This window comes from Crocodylus porosus, unplaced genomic scaffold (genome assembly GCF_001723895.1).
Source record: "Crocodylus porosus isolate Cpor-Errol unplaced genomic scaffold, CroPor_comp1, whole genome shotgun sequence".
In the NCBI taxonomy this organism is placed as follows: Eukaryota; Metazoa; Chordata; order Crocodylia; family Crocodylidae; genus Crocodylus; species Crocodylus porosus.
The window spans coordinates 2,116,741-2,128,877 of record NW_017728911.1 but is presented as its reverse complement, the minus strand read 5'-3'; the positions used below and the strand labels follow the sequence as shown (position 1 = coordinate 2,128,877).

Sequence of the window (12,137 nt, the reverse complement as noted above, 5' to 3'; positions counted from 1 at the left end):
GTCATTATTGCCTGTGTGGGCTATGGGAGTTGAAGAGATCTCCATTCAGGTCCTAAACAAATAGTCATGCCCAACTGGCACCATCAGTGCAGAAGGCAGGACAGTTTGGATGTGGGACTGAACTACCTTCTTAGTAACTGAGGTCTAGGGCCAGTGGTAGATGAGAAAGGGAGCTGCTTGATCCCTGTTGCTTCTTGCTGCACTTCAAAGAAAGCTAGCAAAGATAACACTCCACATTGTGCAGGACCCAGTTCCCTGGTGGATCCATCACTTCTCCACTCCCAGGTGTCACATCAGCTGGGCAGCACCCATGCCCAACACAGCTGCAGCCTGTGGAGCTGAAGCATTAGGCCAGAGTCCGTGCGGAACAGGATGGGGTTATTGTAGTGTTAGCCAAGTCCATTGCTCCACTGATGGCAGTGAAAAGGGGAGGGAAAAGGAGGAGGAAATACATGGCTGAGGGAAACAAGCAGAAGGTTGGAATCAATGTTATGGCTGTAGAGCAGGGGCTGGGGATGGAGGCCTTCTGCTCCTGGCACCCATGTGGCTGGGTTAGCATTTCCCATTTCCAGATCTAATCCTCTGAGCCACTCTGTAATCAGCCTGACCTGAAACAGATATGAGTAGGGCTGGTAAGGCTGGTGCATTTTTAACATGGTTTTGATCCCCAGAAGATGAAAGACAACCAAAAAAATGCTCTTGTTTACATGGTCTGCTCAGTTTGCTGGAGCCAAGCATTGCCCCAGCACAGCTAGCAAGTGGGGTGGCAGGAGAGGGGGGAAGGTTTTGCTCAGCAATGCAGTGCTCCAGGTTGCTAAGGGATCTGTGTCTTATTAGCTAGTCCTGGGTACCAGGGCTCCAAACCTGGATCTTAGCACTCCTGCACACTCAGCTGGCAGATGCCCTCAGGAGGGCACTGGAACATTAGCCATTTGTGCGGGATTGCTTAACACTGTTGTCCTATTGGCCCTGTCTTTCTCAGCCTCCTGTTGCAGAGGTGAGATTCTGTGGGTGTCTGATGCTTGCACTGCTCCTGCATGTTCTGTAGATATGGAGAACTGCAGTTCTCTGGCCTGCCCAATTTAGCCTCTTCGCACCTTCAGTGAGAGAATAGTTTTAGGCTGTGTTGTGATGCACCATGTAACATACTGATATACGGGGAAGATTTACATTCCCATGAAGCCCCTTTAAAATCACTCTACTTTGCTCTAGCAGGGTCAAATAGATGCAACTGTGATTTACTTTGAAGCCTCTCTTTGCTGCTGGCATGGTACAGATGGGCCTTAGGGTGAAAGCAGCTTGGGCCACCGTATCTTTAGGGAGATGCATACGTGAGCAGAGCCTTTGACCAGTTCTTCTCAGGTGTTGCTACTGCATGCTTAGGCCCACGAGGCTGTGACTGCTAGTCCCAGCCCAAATGAGTTTAGTCCTCTGGCTCCTGAGAACTTGCTGCATCTGGGATCCATTGTGACCCCAGGAGAACGGGGCTGTGTGTTGCCAGCTGTTGCAACGAGCAGCTTTTGGAGAGAAAATTAAGTAAAGCAGCACCCATGCTCTAGTTTTATCGTTACCAAGAGGTCTTGTATCACCCCTGGTGGGACAAACATAGCCCTAGCTGTTGGAGAGGCTTTAGTCTCTAAGGTGTGCAGCTCTAACAGTCTGCCTCCACCCACAGGATCTGCCTCCTGGTCGTGTCCTCTTCATACCTGGCATTCCGCATCTTCCGTCTGGAGCAGCAGCTCTGCTCTCTGAATCGGGACTACCTCTCACGCGGCCACAGGAGGTAGGGGCTCTTGGGTCCCAAGGGAGCCAATCAGTAGTGGATTTGGGACAGCAAGAAGTGGGGCATGGAGGTGGCAGAGAGCTCACAGTGCAGGCATCCAGCAGCTGACACCATGGGTCTTGGCAGCAAACCAGTGGTGAAGGGAGTGGAACTTCACCCCCTCCCCCAACAGGAGATGTTACCCCTGGGATGGGTGCTCTTCCCAGTCATGGCAGGATGCAGGCTTTTCACCCAAATCCAGCATACCTGGTACAGCCTTGCTAGAGATAAAATTCTGGAGGTGGAGGTCTAGGCTGTATTCCACTGACCAGGCATCTGAGCGTGATCATGCTCCATGCTGCTAGAGGACCCTGAAAACAACAGAGACTCCAGAATGGGCCAGTCCTTATTTGCCCGGATGCTTTTTTGTGATTTAGCCTTAGACGTACCAGAGTAGATGTATTAATGATTGTTCGGGACCTTGAGGGAGGTGGAATAGGATTGCATTTAGACTCCATGTCAGAGGAACAGGAGCTGGCCCTGCGTTTTGGAGAGCAGTGAGTCTTGCACTGGCAAAGTATGCTGGATGGGTAAGAACTAAATGAGTAAAGCTTTGCCACTAATGCCTGTGATGAAATAGCATTGCTCTGAATGCCCTAGTTTTGCCTGGCATCTACCAGTATTCACCATGCCGCCAGATCATGTGCTGTGAGCTCTCCACTAGCACTCTCCAGGGGGAGAATTTTTTAGTGCAGTGACGCACAGCAGTGTGTGTGGACCCTGTCACTACTGCTTTGTGATTCAGTTTGCTTGCCTTTAATGGGAGTAAGATCAGGCCTGTAGATTTCACATTGCTCCGATGCAGTGTCATGGAAGCCCAGAGCCACAGGACTTGTCCACACTGCATGATGAGTTAGCCTGTATGGGGCTCTGTGCTTCCATGGCTAGACAACTGCCAGCACTAGAGCTAGGTTAGGTTTTACACTACACTGTACAGGGAAGGTTAGACATGTGTAATGGCTGAGCTTGATGGAGCACTGGACAGGAAGTTGTGAAAACAGGGGATTGAGAGTCATCCAGTTAAGCCCCCTGCATGAATCCAGCATGAGGTATTTCCAAGGTACCCCAGACAAGTGCTTCTCCAGCCTGCTGCTACAGTGTGTAGGGAATGGTCTGTCCTCATGGGATCTTCCCTCACTAACCTCTCCAGCAAGAGAGTCCCAGGAATGAATTGCTTGAGCTGCAGAAGGTAAGGGTGGGGCCCTAATGTGGGATGGATTTCCTATAAATGCCTTGGTCTCTCTTTCCAGGTGACTGTCACCCCAGAGCTGTGGCTCAGGATGGACATTGGCAGGAAAATAGCACTTTGTGTACAGATCTCCAACACAGTCTGTTGGTGAACATTGCTGCAATATTTAGAACACCCGAATTAAGTCCTCAATTCTTTTTTACTCCATGTTGCATCTGACCTGAAACATCGCTGTTTACAATGGAAGACCCCAGTATCCTTCCTTTACTGGAATGCTGTGGGATCATGCCACACCTGCAGTGCAAGGTGCCATCTGTGGAGTGCAGCCAGCCTCTACTCACAGTATTCGGACCAACTCCAAGATGCTCCCAAGCATTCATGTTTCTGGGAGGTCTCAGGTGCAGCTCTGCTTGACTGAGGCTAAAGCAGTGTCTCTCAAATGCATTCTGAGCAAGTCCAAACTACAGGCTCAGGGTCCTGGTCACCTCCGTGATAGGAATCAGGACCATGTACTTTTGTTTCTCCTACCAGCACAGACTCCTGTTTTGGGGTGGGAGGGATGGGACAGACTGCTGCTATCCTGCCGGCAGTGCCAGCAGAACACACATGTGAAGAGGGACCCTATGAGAGCCACTCGTTCTTCCAGGGGCCTTGGTTTTGGCCCAGATGTATTATACCAGAAGCTGCATCACGGTTTTGCACCGCCATGTCGGGAGGCACCAGCACCTTTGGGCTAACATCACCTCCAGTTTCAGCAGCCAGTGGTTCAGCAGGCTCCTGTGAGCAACCTGACACGCACAATGCTGTTGGACCCCACTCATAGGACCCAGTGCTCAAATTGCCACCTCTTTTATGTTCAACTTTTTCTTTTCTTTGGAAGGATATTTGAGAAGCTCCCATAATGGAGGCTGACAGGGACATGCAAGCTGGGTGTGTTCTGTTCTTCCCAATACCTGCTTCCATATGAAGTAGTTGTCATCGGGACCCATCCTTTTTGCACCATGGGGTTGCTGTATTTCCTTCCTGTGCTGGACCAGCCTTGTGTGGTCCCATGCAACACAAGGAAACCGCTCTGTGACTAGAAGCCGGTGTTACTGTCCAAGCATTAACTCCATTACTCCCGTTATCAGATGTCCAGTGTAGAGAACGACAATCGAACAAGATGCCAGGCAGGGTTTAGAGCACTCTTGGGCTGATACCAACTGAAGTGAGGCTTGCCCAGGTGGCAGATGATTAACCAGGGAAATTCTGGTGCAGTTTGTCTTACGGCACCAGTGTGCGTAGCTCAGAGACTGTTTGTGCATTCCACTTCCCCTCCTTAACGTATTACAGTCCCTACACCTAGAGGCCCTGGGCCGAAGAAGGATGAAGAGGAGGGCAGGCAGAGTATAAAGCTGGCCCCTTCTCCTGCCCAGCCTCTGCAAAGGAAGTACTATATATAGCACAACAGTGCTCTCTGCAGAACTGAGGCTGCAGGGCTTGATGGTGCAAAACTGGCATGAAGGAGCAGCCCTCCCTGCCAGGAAAAGATATATTGCCCTGGCTGCCCTAGATCACCCAGGCTTATGCAGTGGCATGACAAGCCATCCAGATGCTGACACCTTCAGGTGGCTCCTGGAGGGGGTCCACAACTGATGGGCAACTTGGGGCAAGATTCCCAAGGTCTCTGCTGTTTGGAAAGAGCCTGCGTTTTAGCGGTGAAGTTGACTGACCATGCCTGAGTCAGACCTCAGAGTAACAGGCCTCTCCTAAGGTGGTGCCAAACAGACTCTTTGCTCTACATGCTGCTCTCAAGCACTTGGTGTTTCTAGCCACTGGAGGAGGCTGTAAGAGACACTACAAAAGGTGTGGCCCAGGTCAGGCCTCTGCGTGTTGGTTGGTGTTAAAATGTACCTTTGCCATGGCCAGGCTCCAGCCCACAGCTCAGAGGCAGCAGGAGGAATAACTACAGCAGCATTTCCTTGTAATCTCCTTGTTGTCAGCATCTAAATGAAATCTTAAACCCTTTGTGGCCTGTCACTGCTCACCTGGGGAGCAGCAAGAGCTTGAAAGACAAGGCCTGGGGCAGAAGGCCCACTGAATGCATGGGACAGTGGAGCTGATGGTGAATTGAAAGCTCCTTCCAGTCTCATCTCCCTCTCTCTTTCATGGGGGCTGCCCTCAACATGTGAGGCACAGTAAAATGCTAGAGGCCAAGGTCTTGAATATTCATTAGCTTGGCTGGGCTTATGCATATTAATGTACCTGCCTCGTTAGCATTCTGGTGGTACCCTTTTTACAGCTGCGGCAGCCATGCTCATTCAGGGGTCTAATCCAAAGCCTATCAAAGCCAATGGAAAGACTCCAGCATTCCACCCCCCTTTACACTGATGTTTCAGGGGTAAGGAAGCCAGCTCTGTTCATATCTTGTGTGAAGCATTCAGGGGACAAAGGTATGAGCTCGGGGCAGTTCCCCTTACAGCTGCACTGTGTAAATCTGTAGTGACAGGGCTCCCAGAGGTCAGATGAGCTGAGATGAGACAACCTGCTGTGAAGCATCCCTGGGCCAGCTGGCAGGCTGTTATTCACCAATAACTTCTTCTCAGGTGTGTCCACCTTGTCTTTGTTGAAACATGTCTTTTCAGTGCCACGTTCCCCTGGGAGCCACAAATGGGAGATGCATCCTGCCACCCCTGGCTGTCAAACTGGGTGGTTGGGGGAGGGAAAGAAGTGGTACAACCAACCAAGGAAGCATGTGAGGTCTGGCAACAGGGTGAAGTCAGTGCCAGGGTTCATCATGGGTGTGAGCATTGGACAGATTCTCACTGTTTGGCTTGTACTTAAGTGACAGCTCCTGTTTTTTAGGAGTAAAAATCCACTGGGTGTTTTATTAATAATAATAAAGTTATTAAGTGACATGCAGACCTACTGCTGCCCCTCTCTTGGCTGCCCATGCTGCTCAGGAGGACTATCCAGTCAGCAGTGCTGACATCCTGCTCTTTGCTCAGTTGCTGGAGCTATGGGCTGGTGCTTTGGCATGTCTTTCTTGGAGCAGGAGTGTTAGAAGGGCTTTCATCCCTTCCTTCAGCCCCTCCTGTAAATATGGAGAGCACCTCCCATTGATTAACAGCAGAGATGGGGGCCGGGATCTAAAGCACATGTAATGTGTTGCCTTGTGTCACAAAGAGGGGCACAGCAATAATGATTCCTGCAGCAGTGCACAGTGCTCAGCATCTGAGCTTGCAGAAAGATACCAACACACTTCATGCCCCAACTGATCATGGTATTGTCTTTACGATATAAGATCCACTCATTCAACTGACCTCTTCCATTCACAGCTGCATCTTCTCCACTGCTGTCAGCTGCTGGGCTAAGTTACAGGAAGCCTGTAGGGCTCATGGCAAGATTTGAGCTCCCCCATCTTCAGAAATTGGGCTGTATGAAAGGTTTTTAACAACCAATTGTTTATCGGAGACCCAGGATCTGCCTGAGTAGCTTGCTCATACTGCACCTCAGTGCCTGGAGCAGAGGACAACACCAAATAGAGATGAAGGGTTAGGTGCCTATTACAGGGCCAGCAAGGGGGAATGGAGCACAGTCTTCACTATCCAGAGGGATGTTTCTGTGTCTCGGCATTTAGTGCAGGTAAGCTGCTGCCAATAGGACTTGGATGTATTCTAGTTCTCTTTCACCTGCAGGTATTTTTCACTGAAATCAGTGTCAGTGCTGCAGGAGTATTAGCCAGTTGCCATTAATTATTCTTTAGGGTTATCACTAAGATGGAGATCTCACAGCTGAGCCATGAGCACTTTGTTTTCCCCTCTCCATGTGGATCATCTTGGCTTCTCAACTGCAGCCCCCAAATGCCAAATCATAGCTGCTAGTCACAGGCTTGCTCCTGTTCTCCAGGAGATAGGAGGCAAGCACATGATTCTTCGTGAGTTTTTTTTCTAAACAATATCTGTTTCCTTTGAAGGGCTAGAAAATATATCCCAAGGTAGTAAACCAGGTGTAAACAAGTTTTAAGCTCTTAGTTGTGGACCAATAACTTTCCAAGACCCCAAGTCCTTGAGCTGTGACACAGACAAAGGCAAATCACACAAACTGGTATGAGTGAGAAAGAAGTGAGATTTCTGCTCCAGCCCAATCCTCCAGACTCCTAGCTTGTATCCTATGTCTCTGAGGGTATTGATGTTGCTACTTAAGAGTCAATCCTAAAGGCCACCCTCAAAGAGTCTAGGCCTTATGAAGCACTCTTCTCTGTCAGTAGCTTACTCTGCAGCTGCTCTACATTAGGCTTCCTTAAATGGAGACTTGCTAGGAATTAGCCAGCTTACAACTCTCCTGTTGTGCTTGGCTCTATTTAGGAGCAGTACAGACAGGCTGTGGAATACAAAAAGGCAGGAAGTTGTGGGATTGCTGCTGATGGACTTTATATGTGTGCAAGCTGCAGTGCCTGGGTGAGTGCTAAGCTTGCTGTAGGGAGGAGTGGGCTGAAGCAAGACTTGACTTGGTCAGTAGATCTGGGCTTAAGGGGGGCCTAAAATAGTAATGCCATCTTCTGCTATTACAGAAACCTGTCCTATTTTCTTTCTCTCCATTGCTGTGTAAAGTATTTTGGGTAGGAGATGACTCCTGTGAATTAACCAAGTGTGTTATAGCTTGGAGTTTGTATTTGTTTGACGTCTGAGGAATACAGGCTATGGTGCGAGGTGGGCTGGTGGACTTCCACCTGTCTTGGTGAACATTCTTCCTAGAGAAGCACTGGAGACCCTTAGCTGTGTACTCTGTGTGCTGGGGTTTCTAGATTTTGTGCCCTTGTTTTAAGGGTAAGGGGGAGCAACAGTGTCTTGCAATAATACAATAACAATAAAGTAATGCAATAACTTCCACTGAACTGCAGCAGCCCTCCCACTGCTTTGCAGGGAGATGCAAGGTGTCTGCTGCAAAGCAACCTACCTTCTGTGAGTTTTCTGCCCCCATGAAAATAGGTCTTATTTATTTTAGTAGCCATTTTCCTCCAGCACAATTCTTTGCCATCTGTGGGGTGGCCCTTTCCCACTACAGTATTATATCAGTGGGAACAGCAGCAAATGCTTGGAGGGGAGTAGGATCTGCACAAGAGAAAATGCACTTCAGCACCTCCAGCCTGGTCTGGCTGACATAACACTGATGGGACACAAGGATTAGAAAAGTCATGATGCAGTGGAGTCGCATGGAAATATTTCCAGGGCTCATCAAGAAGACACCCATTCGTGTGCTCTCTGCTATATGTTGGTTCTTGTGGCTGAAGGAAGGTCGGGGAGCCTGGTTTGGGCTAAACTATGCCATCAAGTATCTCATTTATAAGGGCTGACATCTGTCGCCGGAACCATGTCTTTCTGCCTCAGTCACACGTACAGTATTTTTACAAGTCCTTGTACTGCATCAGTGTCATTTTTTACTCTTATTTTTCACTTCAGCCCCACCAGTCACTAACATAGCCCCCTAGACCTGTATGCAACTGATACATCCATAACTGAGAGGCAGCTGCAGTCCAGCATGCTGCTCACACCCCACCCACTGCTTGTATTGTCCTGTTTGTAAACCAGAAGTATTTCTAGAGAGCTGATGAATGGTTTGTCTTTCCCTCTACATCTGTATCACTAGCACAGTGGGCAGTTCCTGGGGAATAGAATGCTATCTCGCTGTAGGTTGTGAATCTATTTTAAATAAAACCAACGTTTTCTAGTGTCTCAGTGTCTGGTGAAAGAATTATTACGTCCCTGAATGAGGGGGTGCCGTGCTGAGGGGGGAGGGTCTAGATCCTAATTGGAATTTACCAGGTGTATCCCCTCCTCATGCCTTTGATCAAAGAATACAGGGGCCAAGTGGCTGGGAAGCCACCGTCTTGTGCAGGGAGTGGTGATGGTGAGCCTCTGGGTGGTGCCCACCCTTCTGTGGGTCAGGGCTGAGTTGATGCCTAGCTGGGCTGCAGCAGCAGCCTGTCAGTTTGCATGAGATCCTGGCTGTTTCAGTGCTGCAGCCCCCGGAGTGCCCTCTAGCCGGAGGAGCAGCTCCCAGCACTATGGGGAAGTATAGGCAGGGAGGAGGCAGCGGGTCTGGAGGCCAGCCCCACCTAAGGCATGGTCTGGCTGGCCAGTGCCTTGCTGCATGAACTGTGGTGGGTCTCCGTAATCTTCAGGGCAGCATTCCCACTTCCCTTCCCCTGGAGGAGCAGCTGAAGACATGATGCAGCATATGAGTGTGGGGCAGTCCAGGGGCTGGTGCCTTTGTTTAGGGATAGTTCCTGTGCCCTGGCGTGGTGCTTTGGGGGCAATTCAGTGGTGCAAAGGGACTGGGACCTATGTATGCCTTTGCTGGGGACTAACCTGTGTAGGTGTATAGTGGGGGCAGGGGAGGTCATGTGCTTCCTCTGCACAGAGCAGGCCATGGCTCTGACATGGGCAGCTCTGGCCTCTGGAAGGGCTGTTTCCTGTGCTTATGAGATGAAGAACCTGAGAGGTGCAACAGGGGGGTGAGTCTTCGTCTCCTGCCCACACCTCCTGTCCTAACTTCAGGAGGGGAGCCAGCCTTTGCTGGGCTCAAGGAGAAGTAGTCAAGGTCTGTCCTGCCTGGGGCTCCCCCAGCTCAATAGGCAAAAGAACAGCCAAAGCCAAAGCAGGAGCTGCTGAGCAGTGGCACCACAGGAGGAAGGGCAGCTTCTCTGAGCACTCCTGGATCACATCAGAGTTGTCCCAGGGCTACAGTTGGGAAGTGACACCCCCCCCGCCTCTTCCCCGGTTAACAGATGGTAAAGAATGACACTGGCTTTTTGCTCCCTTATTAATTTAGGAGCAAGTACGTGTTTCCTTTGTCATGCAGTTGCCTTGAGCTGTCAGCAGCTCAGCCACACCACCCAGTGCAGGGATCACGGCATTTTAAAGTAAGAGGCTAGGTATATTGTCAGAGAGAGAGACTATGTAGGCCCAAGGAACATGTGTTGGGAAGAATGTGGTGTCCCAGATCAGAGACCATAGCCAGATGTGTCCCAGATACAAAAGTTGATAAAAGGGAGCCAGGTTATTTATTGCTCGGAGGCAGGCAGGAAGGTATGTGCTGCTTGGATGGCTGGAGGATGCACCACCTACTTGACTTCTCTGAGAAGAGTGGGTGTGTAACAGCTGTGAAGGGCAGGAAGGGGCAGGGCAGTTCTTGCAGGGTGTGAGGCCAAGCTGTATCCAGCCACTCCTCACTCAGGTATCCCCAGGCCACCTGGGGCCTTTCCCCAAGACTTCAGCACCACTATATAATGGGGAAGTGGCCAGGTAAAAAGGGGTGAGGGAGGCACGTGTAGGACAGGCTGAGACTTTGGCTAAGACAGAGATGGGTTATTTCTGAAGTAAACTGTCCTCTGCAATGAGGGTTGGACTTGTAGGTTTGTGGATGAGATCAGCCACAGAGAAGGGAACCAAGGACCAAGCCCTGTGGGCCCCTTATCTTTGATACAGTTCCCTGTAGTTGCAGGTAAGGGTTGGCAGTGGTGGCTTTGAGACTGCCTTTGGTTAATGACTGTCTATGAGAAGATCCTATGAGTGCGATGCAGTTGTACCAGGCCCCCAAGCTTGGAGGGACTTACTAATTTTTGAGAATTTTCTTTCTTAATAGAAATTAAATGCAAGTGTGTGTGTGTGTGTGTGATTCTGTGCACCATGTATTTGGCTCACAAGCCATCTGTCCTCCTGGAGGCCACTTCTATCCAGCTCTGTAGCATGTGGTTACAATGGAGTGGTTATAGAGAGAGTTTTCTGTAGAAGATGGAAAGGACCAGGAAGTGTATAATTAACAAGGGGACTTCTGGGTTAGAGGTCAGATGACTCGCTCTCTCTTTCAAATTTAAAAAATGGGGGTGTGGGAGCCAAGTTTCTGACGCATTGAGTCAGGACCCCTGCACTCAATGGCCCAAGAGTCCTGTGTTCCTGTGGTCTTACCCCTTGGTCCTACCTCTCCAGGTTGCTCTAGTCTTTCCTTCCCCACAAATAAATACATCCCTTCCTTCCGCCACACTGCTTTGACTTGGGACTGATTCCAACCTACTTTCCAACCCAACCCTCCATTCAGGTACTGCCTATTCCAGCTCAAACATGGATACTCCTGTATGTTGGATGTGTCCTCTGGTGTTGTGCCTGTAGTCTGAGAACCAGTCATAGGGAGATGGGATGCAGGATGGGGTGGACCAGATATCCAGGAACAAGGGGGATGTACTGTAGGCAGGAGGCCCTTGCTGCCCCAGCTCCCATGTGCAGAAAACTCTTCCTACTCTTTGGCACAAGAGTGGCCAGTTTCCAGGTGTTCCTTCCTTAGACCCCAGAAAATCACCCTCCTCCCATGATCCCAGGGGCAGCTGTAACTGAGTTCATGGCTTGCAAGGGAGGATGCCAGCTGGAGGAATGTGAAGAGTAGTGGGTTTGCCTTTTAATAGTGAAGGGCCTCATGCTGGCTGCTGTTGACAACCCTGACATCAGTTTGGCCCCCTGCAGGATCTGGCCCCATCTGGGGAGTAGCAGCAATCCATCCTGCCATCTCTTGTGGACTGGTTTTAATTTAAAAAGGCTCTGCTCCCTGGCTGTGCCTGTATAAATTCCTACCTCTTTCTAAATGCTGAGCTCTGGGGAGCAGCTGCTGTATTTTTGTCCCCATCACGGCCCTAAAGATTCTCCATTTCCCACACTTATTAAGCCAGAGAAATGAACTGGATGGCATTGTGTTCCAGAGCCTGATTGTATTAGGAGCAATCTTGCTAGTGCCAAAGGACTGGCTCTTGCATTGAAGTGTCACTTTTGCTAGCTTATTGCTAAACTATCAACTTGTTTGTTCCCTGGGGAGAGCCTGGTGCTGTTTTTGCTGAGTGCTTGAGGAGGCAGTGTAAGAGGAATGTGTCTCTCTCCAAAATACTTATTAAAAGGTTGACTTTTGGGATGTGGCTGACTCTCTCCAGCATGAGAGCACAGCATGGAGTTGGGGAGGGGCCAGGGTGCTTGCAACACAACCTCACTGTCTACACCAGGGGTTTTTCCATGCACGCACATTTCCCTGTGGATTAGCAGAGCAACCTGTAGTTCCTGTGCAAACTCCTCCCATTCCCTTGTTTTTGACTCCACAATGTCC

The 12,137-nt window shown here is 50.0% G+C and overlaps 1 protein-coding gene across 6 annotated transcripts in view; it reads left to right on the top strand.

The window, feature by feature from the left end:
- GRAMD2 (GRAM domain containing 2) overlaps positions 1-8,723 on the top strand; it is a 60,148-nt gene extending 51,425 nt beyond the window's left edge. For 4 of the 6 annotated variants that reach the window (XM_019533266.1, XM_019533267.1, XM_019533264.1 and 1 more), the window contains 2 exons: positions 1,676-1,783; positions 3,073-8,723. In XM_019533266.1, the coding sequence (XP_019388811.1) occupies positions 1,676-1,783; positions 3,073-3,076 (112 nt within the window). In that variant the 3' untranslated portion in view covers positions 3,077-8,723. Of the gene's footprint in view, positions 1-1,675; positions 1,788-3,072 lie in introns of those variants that run through there. The other 2 variants (XM_019533268.1, XM_019533265.1) reach the window with 2 other exon arrangements.
- The last annotated feature ends 3,414 nt before the right edge of the window (positions 8,724-12,137 follow it).